Source organism: Acartia tonsa, chromosome 1 (genome assembly GCF_053477335.1).
Source record: "Acartia tonsa isolate MP-2025a chromosome 1, ASM5347733v1, whole genome shotgun sequence".
Classification (NCBI taxonomy): domain Eukaryota; kingdom Metazoa; phylum Arthropoda; class Copepoda; order Calanoida; family Acartiidae; genus Acartia; species Acartia tonsa.
The window spans coordinates 39,944,143-39,965,118 of NC_137260.1; the positions used below are offsets into that span (position 1 = coordinate 39,944,143).

Consider the following 20,976-nt stretch of genomic DNA (forward strand, 5'->3'; position numbering starts at 1 on the left):
CATACTAGAAAAGCTATTTTATAACTTATTTTATACTACTGTAATTTTTAAACAATTTATTCGGAAAGACAGCTATAACAAGAATAATACAATTACATAGTGGTAACTCTCTCATAACTAAAATTATGCAAATTAGGTTTTTATTTGTTACATATTTACATAGATGTTTTACAATAAGTAGTATTACTGACTTTTCTGGTGACTAATTTGGAAAATTTAATTTGTTCTTTATATGTTTTTCAACAAGTGGATTCAGTGTTTGACCCCTTTTATTTATGCTTTAAAGAAAATATTCAGTCAAACAAATTTTGTTATTACATTAAACATAAATATTAAAATTATGCTTTAACTAAAGTTTTTACTGTTTAAAACCAAAAATTTAAATTCTTAACAATGATTTTTTTTCTTAAAATTTCTAATTTTAATAATTGTTGATTAAAAAATTTGTAACTTATTATAACGGAGTTTCATGGTCATGGCCACCGATAACCACTCTGTTTCTAGGTAGGGGAAGGGGGAGGCGGGGGGACCTGTATTGGTCACTTGGGTAGTGTTGGGGTTGCTGATGGGGGTGTAGGTGGTTGTTGTGGGGTGAATTAGGGTCACGGTCATTGTCTCCTGGTTATTCAAGAATAAATTGTTAAATGAAAATTTAAGACTTTTTTGTTTCAATTGTAGGGATATAGCAAAAAAAACAGGTAATGTCCAAAAGCCTTAGCATATCCTATTTTTTCTTTTCTTTTAAATGATAGAAAATCATTTAAGAAGAAATCTTGAGCCACAAAAAAAACCTTACTACTTTATTAGGATAAATAAAACCACTAGACATAGTTAACAATTTGTTCACATCATTTACTAATGTATTTATTCTTTCCTGAATCTATGTCCGCCTGATCTCCGCTGGTAGAATCCGGGTACCCGGATCCTGCTCCGGGATGATCCTGGTAAGAGCCAGATTGATCCTGGTAGGATCCAGCTTGCTGGTAACTATAATACGGGTGTTGACCACCCCCTCGCTGAGGGTGGGGGTGGGGCAGGTAGCTGTTCTCCCCCCCGGGGTATGTCTGGGGGTGGTGGTAGGGAGGAAAGTGAGGGGGAGATGAGGAGGTTGTGCAGTCTAGTGAGCGGTCAAACTGAAAAATAACAATGAATTAGCTTGTATAATCTTACAGTTTTAGGTATATTATTACAAAAAGAACATAAACTAACAACATAATTAAAAAAAAAAAAATTTATTTTGATAAACTATCTACCTTATCCAAAAGAGAACTATTTTTGGATGAAAACTATTGAAAATGTGACACAACTGAATTTAAATGAAAAATCAATAACAATTTCCAGTTTTGGAAGAAAGTTATAATAGGATTAAGGGTTAGGTTAATACACAATAAATTTGTTCCTTTAATAAATTTTATAGACAAAATTTATGTAATTAAAAACTTAAACACAGATTATGTTAGCTTATTTTATCAATACAAAAGTTGAAAATACCTATAACAATTTATAAATGATAGATAGATCATTTTTCGGATAGATAACCCTACAATTTGCTAGGTTTAAATTTATTCTTATAGAAGACTTTCAATTAGATATTATTCATTTGGTGTTTAATTTATTTACTTATCCCATTATCCCTAAAGAAAAATGGCAGAAAAGTTGTATAGAGTATTGAAAATCGTTATTTAAGTTTTAGCCGAGAAGTATGTTTAAGTTTGAATAGTTTAATTTTCAAATATTTATTGAAAACAAGGCTTGGTTACTCGGAAAGTATTAACCAGTCACATTTCCTTCATTTTTTATTCAGAAATATTATTTTTTGGGGTAAAGATTCAAATAATGTTTTGCGGATAAACAAAATTCTGTTTAAAGAAACCTTTTCATATTTAGTATATGAATTATATCAATTATGGCTATTTGTAACTACAATTTATTTACCTCTGTACGTAAGAAGATCTGTCTATTCGATAAGGAATTTGATTGGCTTTTATTTCTGAGCTTCGAGTAACCTTTCTATAAATCCTTCTTCCTACATCCTCCCTTTATACAATTACTAGACTTAGAGGAACTTAATTAAGGCCTTCTAATAGCTGTTCGTTAAAATTTGCTATAAGTTCGACTTATGCTCTTCTTTATCAAGAAAATTTCAGTTCATCAAAAACAACCAAAAAGTTCCTTTTATTTTGAAATTATTAAAAGGCCAAAGTTTTAAATTCTATCTTATCATACTACTGAGATTAGACTAGACTTTGGGTACTAGAAAACTACACTAGTACCCAAAGTTTGCTCTCTCATTCGTTGGCTCAAACACTTGTTGTACTTTAAGAAATCCTAATTGGTTCCATTAAAACTCGCAAGTTACAGAAATTTCATTTATAATTTTATTCTATAAAAGAGGTAATTTTAGCAATCATCATTAAGGATTGATCAATTTGTAATAAATGGTTTTATTTCTTATATCCGTGATGAAAAAACACACCTGGAAATGACTGTTATTTAATTCTTGTGAGGTATCCATGATAGAATGGAGAGGAGTAGAGCTAGTCAGTGATAAGTCTGGGTTGTAATTCCTCTGCATATATCTAGAATAATAGAATTATAGAATATAGAGGAGTAGAGCTAGTCAGTGATAAGTCTGGGATGTAATTCCTCTTCATTTATCTAGAATAATAGAATTATAGAATATAGAGGAGTAGAGCTAGTCAGTGATAAGTCTGGGTTGTAATTTCTCTGCATATATCTAGAATAATAGAATTATAGAATATAGAGGAGTAGAGCTAGTCAGTGATAAGTCTGGGTTGTAATTCCTCCGCATGTATCTAAAGTAATAAAATAGGAAAAGTTAGCAAGGGAAAACTCCCCCCACCCCACTTAATTTAAAATAAATTAAAATAAAAGGGGAAGGGGGATTAATATTTTTGTGTTTTAATTTAGGTTAGGTTAGTTTATATTGGGTACAGGGTAACCCTAAAAGGATAGGGCATTGAAGGAATGGACAAAAAACTAACAGCCACCTTATTTTTAATCAACCTCTTTTAAAGTGAGTCAAATATTTTTTACATAGATAAAATGTAATTATGATCCATACCTAGCATCATCAGAGTAATTGGTTGAATGAGGTAAGTTGGCCGCAGCGCTGGAAGCTGGAGGCTGGTTGCTGCCAGCTGATGGCATCACAGGTACAGGTACTGGTGTTGGAGGGTCTGGCTGGGACACTCCTAAATATTTCCGTTGTAAATAAATCTGGATCATACTTTACTGATCTTTCTATAAGCTTTGTAAGGTTATTATTGGTTATAATTGTTCAAGTGTAGATAAACTTTTTTTCCAAAGATGTCAATGCAAGCACAAACACAGGAAAAATCCTTTTATCATAAAATAATCTAATTCAAATATTTATAGACAATTCATACATTCATGCTGTAATTCTTATATAAAAGAAACAGGATGTCTGCCTGTGTTTGTCTGTATCTGTTCGAATATTTTTACAGTGAAGCTGTTCATGGGTCCATCAAATGTTTATATCTATTTATTGGGAGGGTACAACCACCCTCCAAAGAAAAATTACCATTTCCCACAAAAAATTTGTTCTTATTTTTTTAAAAAGATAAAAGCCTACCTATATAGCTGCCACCGACAGCATTACTGGGCCGCCAATCCTGATCTCCCGCAATACTGCTGGCGGCTCCACTGGCCCAGGGTGGCAGGTTCTGGTCCCCTCCACCCCATAAAGGTGGGTGGTGTAGGGGTGGTAGGTGGTGGGCAGGATAGGGTGGAGGATGGTGGGGTACTGAGCCAGCATCCACTAGGTTCAGCATGGGAGCATACTTCTTTACTAAAAAAATAATAATATTAGGGATTTAAATGGATAAGCCGATGAATTGATGTTCACCACCAATTATGATACCAAAATTACCCTTTCTGTAGATAGAAATTAGTGGTTGAAACGTTTGAACACTTAGATCCAACCATTCAAAATTCAACAAAAGTTCTCAAAGTCAACGAATATTGTCAAATGTCCCCTCCCTCCCTAAAAATAACATAAACATAAAAACCAGTTTTTACATTTTTCAACTTTACTTTTATGACTAGAATATCTGACTTTGAACAGTCTCGCTTTTTTGGTAGATGTGTGTTTTTTTTTTGTACAAAACAAAACAATTTATACATTTAAGGATTTAAGATAAATTCTTCTAATTATCCATTAAGCTTTGTTGATTTAAATTGTATGATAATTTCAACGAAAAATACCAAATATCTGAAAATAACAGGATCTATGAAGTAATCGAAAGAGATACATGTCAAATGTTAATATTTTGAGGGAGGGTACCACCATGGTGCACCACCCTCCTAAGAGAAATCGCCCCTAGAAAAGAAATATAAAAAAAATGTAAAATGCCGCCAGAGACCGCAACTTGCATAGAAAACATTCAATAACAAAATATTGAAAGACCTCTAGGGGCGTAGCAAATAATTGTATGTTAATATGATTGAAAAATATTATATCATATTTCTAAAAGTGCAAATATTTAACTTAACAACTTAAAAAATCATCTGTAACTTATTATGAGAAGATTTATCCATGCTCATAATAGCAGCTTTAAACCATCTCTAACTTATTATGAAAATATTTATCCATGCTCATAATAGCAGCTTTAAATCATATCTAACTTATTATGAGAATATTTATCCATGCTCATAATAGCAGCTTTAAAACATCTCTAACTTATTATGAAAATATTTATCCATGCTCATAATAGTAGCTTTAAATCATCTCTAACTTATTATGAAAATATTTATCCATGCTCATAATAGTAGCTTTAAATCATCTCTAACTTATTATGAAAATATTTATCCATGCTCATAATAGTAGCTTTAAATCATCTCTAACTTATTATGAGAATATTTATCCATGCTCATAATAGTAGCTTTAAATCATCTCTAACTTATTATGAGAATATTTATCCATATGGTCATTTTGTACATATAAGATGAGAAAAGGATGCGTGAAAATGATTAATTATGATTTAGTTTGATGAATCTCTTTTCTCTGAAATCAATGGATAAATATCAGCAATAGTTATCTATATAATAGATATATTATAGACAGATTTCCGCGGATACTAGAATTAAAAATATAAGATTATAACCAGCTATGTTAACCGAAGTATTAGTTTTATGATTTTTATTTTATTATTCGTGGAAAATCTGTTATACGATACTAAACATGATCAAAACCGACTGTAATTAAATGGATACCAACCGGTTTCAAAGCCATACTGGAAAACATTTTATTAAAAGACACTTAAAATTAATCTACAATCTATATATTTAACTAGTATTCATCTGTAGCATCTTGGCTATCTCATTCTCCACCTTGCCTACAATTCAATTGTATCAAATATTGTGTCTTTAGAATTAACTATTTAGACCAATCCAAACACACACGCTAATATGAAGTACCCTCCACCAAAATGAACCTTCTCTAGACCTATGAGAAAATAAACTGTAAAGAAGAACCATATCGATCCAGTGGTTAGCGAGATACTTAGTTACAATCACACAGACACTTCCTGTTACTTTTATTTACTAAGTATATTTGCGATTACTTTTATTTAATGAAATCTTCTAATTTTTAACATGTACAAAACGGCCTGCTGTATTGCATCAAGATCCATGTCAGATCTATATAGGAAATAAATGTCTATAAATGAGCTCAAGTCTTCCAAGAAATATATGTTTAAAACTTATAGTGCTCCAATAATCCATAATAAAATCCCATTGGCCAGAACGATAAGACCCATTATTTTACTCTATTAAAAATAAATTCATTTTTTTCATTTCATGTTGTTATTTACATTATATTGAAGTATTTAATTTCTAATCATGAAAAAGAAAATTTAAATTTATAATATAATAAATTTAAGAAAACTCTGTTTTAAAAGAATTCGATTGTGGCGACACTTTGTGTGTTCAAATATTAAACTAAAATTGTAGTAATCATATTAACCCTTTGGTGATGGTATTGTAAAGAAAAAAATATAATTTAAAAAATCTTTTTAAAATCATTTAAATTATTAAATATTTACTTTCTTTAAATAGTAATGCCGGGTGAGGAAAATAGATTTATTGAGAAATAGATATGCATATAGAAAACTAGCCATTAGGGAGATAGTGATATCGAGCAAACTCTAGTATAAGGATATTAACATTTTCCTTTATCTCTGATTTAGAGAAGTATATTTCTAATCTTCTAGTTAATTACCTTTCTTTATACAGCTAGACAGAGTAAATTACTACAAAAATATTTATTTTTAAAGCAAAGCTTTTCTCTAATTAGGGTCTGTACGTCTCACTGTCCTTCCGTCCGTGCGTAATGGTAAGCTCTTTTCGCTAATTAAGGCATTTTAGAATTGTCCTATAGAGATTAAACTTTGAATGAGGATTTCTGTAAAAGCGTAGCAACTTTATAATCGTTACCAAAAAGTACGTATATCCAAATAAAACGTACGGATTACAAAAAACTTTTTGACAACAACTTTTTGTTTGATAAATTTAACCTATTCATTTTTTGAGAATGATGACAAAAAGGTCAAACATAATTAGCGAAGCATTTCTATAATAAAATCCTAAAAAAGCAAGTATTTCCGTATACAGTATCCGTTTGATTATACTTATTAATTAATGTTCTGCTTATAATCTGAGAGCTTCGCTTTTATGGGTGTTGTCATCCTCGAATCTTCTACAGAAATATATTTCTATCGTTTTAACAGCATTAGGTAGTTAATTATGTGTTGCAGTATATTTTTTAAAAGTTTTCTTCTAATTTGATAAAATTGATATTGATATTGATATGCCTGTTTTTTGGTCAAAAAATTCACTCTTTATATTAAAAGTATTTTCAACGCCAGCCGTTGATTATTAAAATATCAGTTTAAGATATTTTCCAGTATGGCTTCGAAACTGATTAATATCCGCTGGATTAAAACCAGTTCTAAGCCATACTTAAAAATCATGTATAGAATCCTATTATAAAAAATTTAAAGAATATTAGAATAAAAAATCATAAAATTAATACTAGTTTTGTTAGCCCAGATCTTTGGCCCCTCATATCTTACAAATTAAAAAAAAAGATTTTTCCATTTTAATATCCACGGAAAGCTGTCTATAATACGATTCGATAAATAAAACTATCCTATCATTGAATAAAGAATATATTATATAGGGGGTATTAAGGAAAATAATATTGTGATATATTCAATTAAAATTAAATGTACTTAAAGAAGTTGTGTATATTGTAAAGAAGTCACCTATCAGCTTGAGAACTTTAGAAGATGCCAAGATCATGTATGTACATTGATTAGTTGTATATAGAGGTGCACAATTTAGCATTATTAATAACGAAGCTACTCTGATATTAATGTTCGTACGTCATTGCATCTCTCTTCTTGCTTCAGTCAAATACAAACACACAACATATATATTATTTATATAGTGAACATATACGCTTCCAGTAACTGTGCTGTAGCGTGGATAACTTTTTGAGCTTTACTAAATACGCCATAAGATTGATCTTAATATTTTTAAGAATCTACAACAAACACACTTGATCGAAATGCTAACTTCAAAGTATTATTGTGGTTGAATTGAAATTAAGTCTAGAAATACGAGGGAAGGATAGGACAATGACTATTAAATTAATCAACAAAACTTCTTTTTCCATAATATCTAATAATATTTACAGAAGGCAGAGAATTAGGGGTGAGGTCGAATTAATTTACTGACAATTGTATCATCCCTGTATACCTAAGAACTACTGGTAATGTGATAAACTCAGGGAGGAAGGGGATAATTGACTGACAATTATTCTGCTCCTCAAAGTTTTTATAAACACGTTATCTCATTTATGTATAATGGCTTGAAAATTTTGATGACTTTTGTATACCCTTGATTAGGTAATACAAACAAGCAGTATCCAAACTTTTCTACTATAATCTACAAAAAGTATGATTATGTTTTTCGTTCTTCAGGATTAACATCAGTTTATTGTCCATTGTCTTATGCCTGATTAACCAAATCACTCTAAAGTTCAAATAATACAAGTCACCCAGATAGTAAGATCAATTAATTCAGATAAGTTTCATCACTGGAATAAGAAGGATAAATAAATCTTTCATATTTTCTTGTGTGTATCTTTTTTCATTTGGTAACTTAATCCAAATCGGGATGGATGGGGGACGGGTGTGTATTTCAATTTAAGCGCTCATATCAAGGAATAGCTCTTATCATATATATTTATGGATTTGGTAGGTGGAACCCCATTCTAACCGTTCGGTCTAACTTTCTTGGGGTAATTGTATAGATTTTATAATAGGTATAGACATTTTGTTAGTCGATATAAACGTAAAATTTATTTATTTTGTGCAGGATGGATATTGGACTGTAAATTATATTGGTACACAAGGTTTTATATCCACGTTCTTTTATTCATAAACCTGAAAGACTTTGGATAATTTAATTTTATAGTTTTAATATTTAGTTTTTTCATATGCCATAGTCTTATCCCTTTAGATCCCTGAAGTTAAACATTGCTACCAATCTGTTTAGATTATTATTTATTGACAATACCTGGCACTGGTCTGTTGGCAGGTACAGGTAAATTTGGCCTCTCACTCCTTCCCTCCGCAATGTCTTGTTCTATCCGTCGCAGCTCCTCCAACTGCTTCTCTTTCTTTTCCTAAAATAGTTTATGAATATAAGAACCGGTTTAAATCCAACAGATATTCATGGTTTCGAAGCCATACTGGAAACAAAGTTACAAATACAGTCTTTAAAAGAACTTTTTAAAATCATACTTTGATTTATATTTAAAAATCACTTTGAGTATAGTAGCTACTATAAAACTTTGGTATGTCCTTACATCATATAACTTTATTCTATGAGTAAGCTTTTCTCATTTTTTTCTGGGGGTAAAACTGTTTTAACGGGGTTTTTGGAGGAATCATAAGCGGGGAGAGAGGAAAAACTACCCACAAAACTTTTGAGGTTGCGTAAGATTGATTATACCCAATCAATCTCTAGTGACCGCACGCGACTGAATTAAAGCTTACCTGTAATTTTTGTCTGATATCATCTACACTAGTTGTCCTGCTGTAGCTCAACCCATCCCCCTCCGTCCTCACCTCCCCAGGCAGGGGCTCCTTCCAGAATGGCACATTCATCATCCCCCCACCACTGCTGCCCCCCTCCACCACACCTCCAGGAGGGGGGACACTGCGCGAGGGCATCTTTTTCTTCTTTCTCAGCGCAGGGTTAAGCGCGCAGTTGAATACAGTCACGGCCGGGTCATGTAGGCTGCCGCTAGACCGCTGGTTATGCGACCGCAATGATTCTTTTGCATTTGATTGTTTAACTTTACTTTGATTAGAATCCGTTGGGCTGTAACTAAGCGTAGCGGATAACTTTCTAACATGAAAAAATCTATAATAAATAATCATAAAGATTATCCCAACAAAAAACGATGCAAAAACTGCAATATAAATTCTATTTCTAATATAGGGCTGCCACATGTCCTCTGTAGTGCCCAACGTCCATAGGGTTATCAGTAGCACATTTTCTACTAGCATTATCAGATAGTAGGTTGTGATTTTTAGTTTTGTGTTCTGTTCCTCCAGGTTCAGGTAACAGAATACGTTGACAAAGGACACACAGATACTCAACAATACTTTGTTCTTCACAGTCAGTCTTTCATTCTAAAAAACAGAAGTAAAATTATATTTCATAAAGTAACAGGATGTGTCCTTGTCTGTCTAATCGCTCATTATCGTAAACGATGCTTTCCAATCTCATGATTTTATCATTTTTCCTACTATCTTATGTCAGAGCATAAATAATTGGAGTATGGGTTGTGTTTTGGCCTATAAACAGGCGCATCTCAATACCTTACACAGTTAGGATCAGGGATAAGGGATAGGAAACCTGGCCATAAATTAGGTCTCGGCCTGGTTTTGAAAGGGATCATGCAACTTTTACCATTTGCCTAATTTAATGACCTTACTGGCGGACGGCTCATATTGGCTACCGCTCTAAACCAATAGTGTTCTGTGATTTGGGCTTGTTTTGTATCAACCAATCACCAATTGGAAAGAAGGTAGCTACGAATTTTCATTTGGTAGTTTATAAATTAGATGTTGTATTTTGAATTTTAAAAATTTAGTACAAAGTTGATACAACACCTTCACCCTAATTTTTGTACAATACAACACAGTACAGATATATCATTACATTATATCCAGTATAGTATCCAAAGAACTTGATAGAATGTTACCCAAGTGCATATTTATTTATTTATTTTGAATTTTAATTAGCAATGAAATTTTCAAATAAAATTTTTACTCATTAATAAAAATGCAAATAATACAAACTAAAATCTGTCTGAGGGAAACCCAACGATAGCTTTCTGACAGTTCAAATTACCAAAGTAAAAGATAAAAATTTTGGGAGAGAAAAAACTTCATTTTAACAAAAGCCATTAATATATAGGTTTATAAAAAGTTATGTTTTTTACTTTAAACTAGCTACCTGAATTTGATTCTATACTTTATCTACACACGCACACACAGCTTTTTCATTAGCATTTTATACGAACCACTGCGCTATCCCAAAACTGGTTTATTAGGCTAGAAATAGGCCTAGGCTTGAAATAGGCCTGAAATAATATTTTCCTACGTTTCCCATCCCTTATCCCTGGTTAGGATGGTCAGAAAAAGATCATGTAATTAAAGAGTTGGTTGTGTGCAGCTAATGGAACATCACGTCTGTATGTATCGCTGTCAGCCAAAATCTTTGTATACCTAATGTTGATCATATTGCGGCTTTTTGCGGCTTTGCCTTAAAAAGTTTAATCCTATACTTGTACTCATATTGACATAAAAACCATAAAAGTATTTGTAGAAAAAATTACATTTTATTGAAAAATGTCATATGGTTAAAACTTTCCATTTCTTTTACAAAGGAGTTATAAATTTAAATAACTAATTCTAGTAACAAAGAAGTAATTCGTATATTGTTCCAATAACTGTGTTCTTCGTGGCTTTCCTTTCATTTACTGAAGAACAATTCAAATTGAGTGAATTTCTGATTTTTTAAACCTCTCTTTGTCCGTCTGCCTGTGTGTTAATAATGTTAATATAATAGGTTCCTACTTTTTTTAAAACTTAATATCTCATAAATGTTGTTAATGTTGTTAGTAATTTAGTTTATCGTTCTCAAAAGACCAATTAGGGACCATGGACAAAGATATAACAACACTAGTGATCTATTGTCAAAGATCTAATATTTATGATCAAACAAATATTGGATATTTCTATTCAATATTTGTTCACAGTTTTACTTTGACAACATCTGAAAAGTTTATAAAGAAAAAGTTTGTGGATTTTAGATTAAATTAAATTAAAATTCTATTTTGACCAAAGACACAAAGAAAAGTACCTAAGACTCTTTTTGGTACTACAAACAGGCAAAACCCCTCATTTTTGTTAGAATGTACATATAAATGTTGTGAAATCAAATTGTTGGTTATTCGGATGGTTATCACTTGACCTTATACATTAAGTGTATCAATAGATTAATTGAATAAAAATCAATAGTCTCCAGAATAGAAGAAAATATGTCAGTAACTCTTTATGTTTCTACACCAATTCAGAAAAAAATTCTATACCTGTATTGTGTGATATCTAGCTATAACCCATTGTTATCCAATTAATGATAACTACATGATAAGAAATACATTGACTCTTTTACTTTTTACTTTTTACACCAATATAAAAGAAAATATTATCTATGAGTCTATACGTTAAACGTTTCTACACCAAAAAAGAAAATAACCTCTACCTGTATTGTATGATATCTGGATAGAACCCATAGTAACATTGTTATCCAATGTAGGATAACCACAAGGAAGACCCAATAGTGGAAGGCCATTGAATATAGAACTAGTACAAGCACCCTGAAAAAAAAGAATAGTAAAGTATTATAAAATAAAAATACAGAGAAAAATTATTTTTATAAACCATTATGGATAACTTGTTAATTGTTCTATTAAATTTAGCTGAATTTTCAAATTTAAAAAGAAACATTAGATGGCTGATAGGCACTTTAAACTTGTCAATTATTTATGATCATAGAATCTTTGAACGCACGGACGTACAGATAGGCCCCTATTATAGGTGGTTAATACCTGGAAGTTACAGTGCCCAGTCTCCACATAAACTGGAAGATGACTCCAATCCATGTTAACACAAGACGATGGACATTATGTGACCTAAAATATAAAAACAAGTTAATATTCAATTCCAATCAATTAAGCAATTGACATCTTCTACCATGTAGTTTTTAAAAGACTAACTAAACATTTTTTTGCGATAGTAACTTTAAGAAATATGTAAAAAGAATCGATATATATATTTACTTGTATTTTGCGACCGATTTTCGTGTATCAGAGTGATACTTTTTCAGCCGTCTCAAATACCTCCTTTATCCCAAACCCTCCCCTCGTACTGGATGAATGAACTGACCAATAAATGAGTTGCAAATGAGTACCTAAACTGACGACAAATTTTCCATTGTCAATATATCCACGTATTCTATATCCATTGTAAAAATGCAATAACAATTTAACATATGTTTTGTTTATTCCAAACTACGTTATTAAAGCTATTATTCATTTTGACAAACAAATATTCTTCTCTTTCATATTATCATTTATAATTAAAGTTTACCTAATATTTTTAGTAAAAGAAGCTAAGGCCCAACAAACGTTAAATAATGATAAGGCCATAGAAATCACATTTACTTCTAGCATCGAGCTCGGAGAGTTGAAGGCTATGTAAGTCTGAAAAAAAGAAGATTTCAATATTAAAAAAGTTAAAGTCTTTAAAATATAAAAAAAGGTATAATAGTAAAGTTAATAATATATAAGATTAGAAAACTGCTTTAAGAACCCTAACCTAATATTTAGTGTCTTGGGCTTGTGACTTTTTAATACGATGATATTCTCAAGCTAGTATTAATATTTGTATCTTACTAATATATACTATAATTCTTAGTTGAAGGAATAATACAAATGTCGTCATTTTAAGAACAGTCGCCAAAAGAAAATCTTTTATTGCAAAATCTTTTGTTAAAGTCAAAGTCACAATAAAATAAAAGTATAAATACCTGGATTAATAATAAAGGCATGGATTCTACAAAACCATGGATCATTCTGAAATAATGAATTCAATATTAGATCAAAGTTTGATTATTATATCCAGTTTTATAGTTCCATTACAATCTAGTCGTGTTTATTATAATCCTATTATGTAAGGTTTTTAAGGAAAGGTTGGATTTTCACTGTTTTTATGTATTTCTTACAGCATTAGGAAGATTTTAGGCTATTTTTCTGCCTTACTTCTTACCTTAGATGCTAGGGACGTAGCTGCTAGTTACTAATAAAGAACACAGTAAAAGTGTCGGACTGATTATGACGTAAAAAAAATTTGCCAATGAGAGGCCACTATGAATTTTACCATTGGTCAATAATGGCCTCTCATTGGCTAATTTTTTGGTTACGTCATAATCAGTCCGACACTTTTACTGTGTTCCTAATAAATCATTGTCCAAATCCAGCCATTTCATTGCACAATTTTTGTATGTAAGTCTAAACTGTTATACTAATATGGTAGGAAAATTACCCCATGTGTAGATTAAAATTTTTGGTTAAAAAGATTAGATATAATTAATCAAAATTCAATTATTATACCTAATAGTTTTTAGCCAACGAATAAGATAACGTGGTTCTAAAACTTTGGGTGCCAGTGTAATTTATAGTCCAATGTCCCCTCCCTCCCTGATATTTATTAATAATACCTGAGTACACATAAATTTCTCATTTCTCGTTTGACCTGATCCAAATGTATTGGTGCAAACAGCTGGGAATACCTCCATATCATTCCACATCCTACAAAGTACATATATTAAGATAAAATGTCAACTTCAAATGAAAAAATCATATGAAGCTTTGAGTGGATATTAAAATGAAAACCAGTTGTGTTAGCCTCGAGGAGCTGAAGGCCCGGTCTAAAAAGGCAGGTATTAATCTTATTCAAATTTTTTATTCGTGGAAAATTGTCTGTAATACCAGTCCTAACCCAGCGGTATCGCTTACTAGAAAAAACAATTTTTGACGTTTAATAATAAAAGCTGCATTGAATTATCATGCCCTGACGTAGTGACATGTATAGTTATACCCTAGTTAAAGAGTAGCTGCGCTTCTGAACAGTCAAAGTGTTGAACAGTCAAAGTGTAATAAAAAAGAGTAGACAAACTAACCTGTAACGTGTAATGTTGCTATGAGTGAGAGTTTCCTCTTTGAAAAAGTATTCGTTGTTTCTTCGGAAAGCAACCATTTTCCCGAGAGTACCTAAGCAGAACGCGTTACAGATTGTTACTCCTTCAGTTCAATAAAATTATTGTTGGATAAGTTTTAAAGATTTTATAAAAGTACCCAAGGTCAGTAAGCCAACTAAAGAGAATGCGTTTGTATACAACTTTGGGTATCAAAATAATTTACAGTTCAATGTAACCTGCCTTCCTTACTTGTAGACCAAACATAGCCGAAACAAATTGATGAAAAAGTGTTTCTAGTTTTTTTTAAATTTACGATTACAATTGGTTTTTAAAATTTTTCACAATTTTACCTGTATTTATTGTTTGGAATTATTAATACCCACAATCCAATTATTTGATTTTAATTTTATTTGTAATTATAGCATATATGTTTAATTGTTATAATCTTAGGATATTACCCAACTAACCTTTGGAACTAATAACAAGATTATAACTCTAATTATCAGATTAATAACTAGCATACACAGATCTTCCTAAGATATCTATAAAATGTACTATCACAGTCCACTGTAGAGCTCAATTATACAAGATTGAATTGTGATTCTACTATATTAAAAACCCTAAAACCTATCTTTAATCAAGGCAGGAAGGGAACGATATATAACTTCCACAATTTAACTTGTCAAGTTTGGGTCATTAAGACTGACTTTCAAAATATATACATTGTGTTTGCATAGTACAATAAGTATATTTGTGGTACATTATTCTTAATATTATTTTATTGGGATATGATCAATTGTCTTTAAAGCTATAGTTTTAGTTGTTTAATTAAAAGATGTAGATAACATAACTAAACGACTATTAACAAGGATGACAACATCCATAAAAACGAAGCTCTGAAACGTTAGGACAAACGAACATTAACACTTGTATTGTGCCAGAACTGAATAATCAGAATATAAATGTATAAAAGTCGAACAAAACGAAATTGTAAGTAAATCTGATGAAAAACTGCGTAAATACAGGATAGTGTTTAAGGACATACTCACATTTTAAGTACTCGATTATAGAAATGATTCCCTTATAACAATGTAATTTGTTGTCCTAGGAATCAGTATTCCAAAAATCAGACCAACCGGATAATTTTATCACATAAAATTTTGATGTTAAAAAAGTTAAAAATCAACATGTTTAAAATGAACGTACGGACTTTCTGGTAACGATTATAGAGTTGTTTTGCTTTCTAACTCGTATAGGAATCATCATTCAAAGTTTGAAATCGATAGGACAATTCTAGCATGCCTAAATTAACAAAAAGGGCTATCCGTTACGAACGGACGTACGGACGGACATACGGACCGACCCTTATTATGGAAAAGCTTCGCTTTTAAAAAGACCTTAATAATACAAATACTAAAATTATAAATGTTAGGCAATACACAATGATGACATTTCAATTTAGGGTCCAATTTCGTACATAACATATTCTGTACATCTTTTTTAAGCGTTTACAATTTTTCTTAAAAGTTGAATTAAATAACTGCATCAAACAATCAGACAGTTGTTAAAAAGAAATTTTATTTCAACTGTTTGAAAGAGTACATTAGTGGGTATTTGACCTTGTACTTTTAAAACTTGCGTACATTCTCAGGCAATTTAGTACTGACGTTTATTAATATAATCGCATCATTGAATATCCTATAGTTTAAATAAAAAATCATAAAAATTATTTATAACAAAAATTATGTTGTACAATTCAAGGCTTTATAGACAAAAAGACACATAAGTTATTTTGAATAAACCATTCATCATAAAAATGAAAAGCTATTAGATAATTCAAATGTCAAATGCACATATGATATTAGACATGGAAAAATTATGGATTGTTTTTTAGATTTTTGTTTCTTTTTAAAGCCTTAGTTATCCTTATTTTATATACTCTTTTATATATACACCCAGTTATTGTAAACAAAAATATCCCTCCTACAAGTTTTTATTATTGGGGAATAAAGTTTCAACACTGATATTTTGTACTATCCAATCAACTGAAGACTCCACAGTTTTTTTAATTAACAAAAGAGAGAACTTTTTTATTAAACAATGTCCCCTCCTTCTATATTAAATCCTCTGAAAATTTATCCCCACTCGTGCAGCATATGATTATGTATTCCTAAACTATATGATATCGATCATTTTGTAATCTATCTTACATATATTCACATATGAAATAGAATATATGTGTGTGTATATTTAAATGTTAAGTTAACATGGAAATAGGTAAAAATAAATTAAATAAAATTAATGTTCTCTTACGATTGAAACTCTTTAAATTATTATATAGATGATGTGATATCTAAGTTAAATTTAAATGTCAAAAATGGTTTCATACTTTGCAATTATATTCGATAAGTACACATTATGTAAAATTATAAATCTATTTTACATACAGTGTATATGCAATCAGGGAGTTCCCAAAGTTTTATTCTTTAGCTTGAAAACTTTGGATAATTTCATTAACTCTTGATTGCTTAGATCAGACTACCAGCGTGAAATATTTCAATCCATAATTTGAATCTACAGAAGGGGTAATTTTGTTTATGATCATTGTTGATGTAAATTAATACATTGTCGATTGTCTTATCCCTAAAGATCCCTGATATGCAATGTAAATTAAATATGCAATCGTTATACGGTAATCAGTAATTTAGTCCTCCTTTTAATTTCACTTACATATGCGCTTCAAAGTTCAAGCGGCTTCGTTTCTAGCCTCTAAGAGCAGCTTTTAACCAAAAATTTAATAAAATCAATCCTGGGATTTTAAAAGGATACTTTGTATTGTATGTAATAGAACTATTCAAAATGATTACAAATTTCAGGGAGGAAGGGGATATTGAACTGAAAATTACGCGAGTTCCCAAAGTTCATTATTTTTAAACTCAAAAATCAAATTTTCAATAGTTGGTTCAAAACCAAACAATTGGTAGTGTCTAAACTTTTTAAAGAATAATAATCTTGATGTACAGAATGGCAAACTTTATTTATCATCATTGGGGATATAAATCAAATTATCGGCCAGTGTCTTATCCCTTAAGTTCCTTGCTAAATTTACACATAAAAGCAGTTATGTGACATAAGGGCGTATTCGTTAGAGTCATATTGTAGATACACTTTTATATTAATTTTACATACCAAATATTATCAAAATTGAATATGCATATGTAGTATTATCAGGGAGGGAAGGGGCATTGAATTGTAAATTATATTGGGTCCCAAAGTTATGTAGCCAGGTTTTCTCATCATGCATTGGTTGAAAAACTTTAGAGACCTTTATTCAAAGTTGATTGGTTGCAGTGTTCAAACTTTCTACCTATTATTTTAATCTTCAAAAGGGGTAGTTTTGTTTATTATAATTAGGGGTGTACTTAGTTTTATCGCACATTGTGTTATACCTATGATTCTTAATTATTATAAGCTTACTACATATTTATTCATTTTGAACATTGGATTTAAATTTTCAAAGTACTTAGATTCATGTTTAAATATGAAAGGTTTTTAGTCCCAAGACATTTCCCATATCCTTTTTACTTACAAGATCAGGCCCCAATGTCTATGGTCTAAAACAATTTATGAAGTTTTCTTTTTTTATACCGGGTTTCTAACTGAAAGACAGCGAAGTACATTTTGATTGTTTTTCACTCATTTATATAGCAACCTTTTTCTGTAAGTACTTTTTCTAATAAAAATACTTTAAACTTGTATATACTTTGGCAAAGCATTGTAATATGTAAGAAAAGAAGATCAAAATGAATTTAAGATGAAAAACGCCCACCAATGTTAATGTATAATATACAAAAGGTTAATGAGAATCAGAACCAGGGAATTAGTTTTTCAAAAAGTTTTGGAATAAAATTGTTTTTATTGTACGAAATTTTGTACACTTCCAGTTCGAACCAACCAATCATGAAGTTTTTAAGCCATAAGATAAGGGATTTCAACAACTTTGACAACCATTACAAATAACAGTCCAATGTCCCCTCCCTAAAGATCAAGTTTTCAGGAAGTAATAATATTGTAAAAGTTGTGAAAGTGCTTTGCTGAAAATTTAATCTACAAGGTGTTTCAAGAGAAACGTCTTTTTTTAAAAAGTGCGCACATTTTTAAAATTCAAATTGCGGTATGCATAACGGTATGCATAACATTTTTCTACCATTAATACAAGCCCCGCAATTTAAATTTTAAAAATGTGCGCACTTTTGGCACAACCTTCAAATCCACAAATCTTCAAAAATAAGGTCAATGGAAAAACCAGTTTTTAAGGCATAATTTGTTGAAATAATCATGTTTTAATATTTGAAACATAAATGTACCAGAACAGGTTATCAAAATATATAAAGCATTTTTTATAATTGTTTGGTTTTCTATGCATAATTAACCCATTAGTGACGAACCGGCTTTTAACGCCCGGTTCCAGAAAATGCCAAAAAAAACTGGTTTTCAGTTTCAGGATTGAATCATGCTCGCATGAGCCTACCCTTTACTGCGCTGTTTTTCAATTCCCCCCAGAGAGAAGCGTTTCTATCTATTAGGTCGGCCACAATCTTTCATCGAAAATGGGTGAACCAAAAAAAACAAGGTGATTTAAAATACCCCTTCTAACTTTTTTGTTTATGAAGTAAAGTTAGTGATTTTTTTCGTGAAATTTAAAGTTTATTGGCAACTACATTCATTTGTGAAATCGTTTTATTCAAATTATTATTTTTTATATGATTTTTTTATCGTTTAATTATGTTCTATATAACTCCGGTTCGGCGTGAGTAAAAATACCCGAAAGTTTTATTGCCCGGCTCGGCGTGAGTAAAAATACCCGGTTTTAACTTTTCAACCATTAGATATATTAGATATTTTTTATCATTTATTATTCTCTTCAAATGTAAAAATTTCTTTATTTCCCAATGATAAATATAATTGATAGATAGATAAATAAAAGGATCAATAGATAGATAGATAGATAGACTGATATATAGGGATAAGACAATGGCCGATAAATTTATGTAGATTCCCAATGATAATCAACAATTGTTAGATAGATAAATAAAAGGATGGATGGACAGATAGATAGATATATCTTGGTTTAGACTTTATTACATAAATATTTTTAAGGGGTGGGGGGGGGGGGATATGTTTTTTTCTCTCAAAAAAAAACAATACTATTTTAAATTTTGATTATCTTGTCATAGCCCTACAGGATGGGGGCATAACACACGAAAATTCAATTATTATTACTTGTAAATATGATGGTTTTAGGCCATTTTCATTATCTTGTCATCGCCTTCAGGATGGGGGCGTAACTAACCAGTATTCTATGCAAATTTGATGGTTTTAGGCCATTTTTGTTATCTTGATATTACTGTATTATTCTATTCTTTTGTTTGTGATATTTTTTAAATACTTTAGGCAAAAGATATGTAATAAGTCTTTTCTAGTCTTTCCTTTATCAATAAAAATTATATTTTATTATATATATGTCAATTACTGATACTACTAGAATAGTTGCTACTCTATAATTCACTTTGGACGTTCAAAAATTACATTATCAATATCCCTCCCATTATTATCAATACAAATATTAGCAAAAGTTTTAAAACTTCCTCGAAATGGGCTTTTTTAACCAAAAACGGCGGCACCTATAGCCAAAATCTTAAATGTGATATAAATTGTTTTGTATGTTAGTTGTAGCTCTATCAATTACATGAGGTTATGTAGCTTTCAATTACGGATCGTATCAAAGTTCTAAAAAGTGTTCATCTCACTTTAGGCGTTCAAAAATTACATTTTTAACTTTTTGGGCCAAAAAACCGGGTATTTAGGTCGCAAACGGGCTTTAATGCCGGGGGAAAGCACCAAAAAACGCCAAAAACGGTTATTAATGCCGAAAGGTTTTTTTACTCGCGCCGAACCGGGTTTTATTGCAACTTTCCTGTGCACGCCACTAGAGCAAAACAAAAAAATTGGAATTCCGTTTTTACCATTATAAAGCTTCCCTGAGATTTTCAGCTCGATCGGTCCATAAAAGTGGCGCTCGGCACTAATGGGTTAAGTTTAAAAAAGACATTTCTCTTGAAACACCCTGTATTTGCTTTAATGTAATCACGACCTGTTTTTCAGAATAAATGTCTTTTCACTCAAATTAGAACAAGATTCGAATCAAAATCTGAATATTGCTTTTTTCTAGTTATGTGTTTTATTTGGCAAGATATACAAAATTGATATTTTTAATTAATTTTAGTATTTCTCTTAATTATTTCCTTTATGGTGTTGTTTAAGATAAAGCAAACTGAATCAACTTCATATATATACCATATATTAATACTAGAAACCTACATCTACCATATTTTAATGCTAAACACGTATATCTACTATATATTAATACTAGGAACTTATTACTGCCTTTTATCTTAATACTAGAAGCGTATATCTAGCATGTAATAATAATGGAAACCTATATCTACCTGACAAGATGTCAAAGAGAAGATGATGGCACACAAGGATATCCAGAACCAGGGAGTATGGCCAGCCTGTATTTCAATATTA

The 20,976-nt window shown here is 30.7% G+C and overlaps 2 protein-coding genes across 2 annotated transcripts in view; one reads left to right on the forward strand and one right to left on the reverse strand.

Moving 5' to 3' along the window:
• The window catches only part of LOC145327502 (protein tipE-like), a 166,286-nt gene that overhangs the window by 82,999 nt on the left and 62,311 nt on the right, over positions 1-20,976 (forward strand). The gene's annotated exons all lie outside the window — the stretch shown is intronic.
• Positions 834-20,957, reverse strand: LOC145319316 (uncharacterized). Its single transcript, XM_080161393.1, has 13 exons — positions 20,895-20,957; positions 14,368-14,458; positions 13,906-13,996; positions 13,216-13,261; positions 12,777-12,889; positions 12,236-12,319; positions 11,890-12,004; positions 9,108-9,749; positions 8,626-8,734; positions 3,617-3,832; positions 3,086-3,215; positions 2,477-2,579; positions 834-1,133 (listed from the first exon to the last, which is right to left on the reverse strand). Exons 3-13 carry the CDS (start codon positions 13,986-13,988, stop codon positions 849-851), a joined length of 1,926 nt encoding a protein of 641 aa, XP_080017519.1. The 5' UTR covers positions 13,989-13,996; positions 14,368-14,458; positions 20,895-20,957; the 3' UTR covers positions 834-848.

Coding starts and splice junctions, on each gene's coding strand:
- LOC145319316 (XM_080161393.1), bottom strand. CDS start 13,988: ATGATATGGAGGTATTCCCAGCTGTTTGCACCAATACATTTGGATCAG. Junction 12,005..12,235: donor CTGGGCACTGTAACTTCCAG/GTATTAACCACC, acceptor CTTTTTTTTCAG/GGTGCTTGTACTAGTTCTAT. Junction 9,750..11,889: donor CCAGATATCATACAATACAG/GTAGAGGTTATT, acceptor TCTGTTTTTTAG/AATGAAAGACTGACTGTGAA.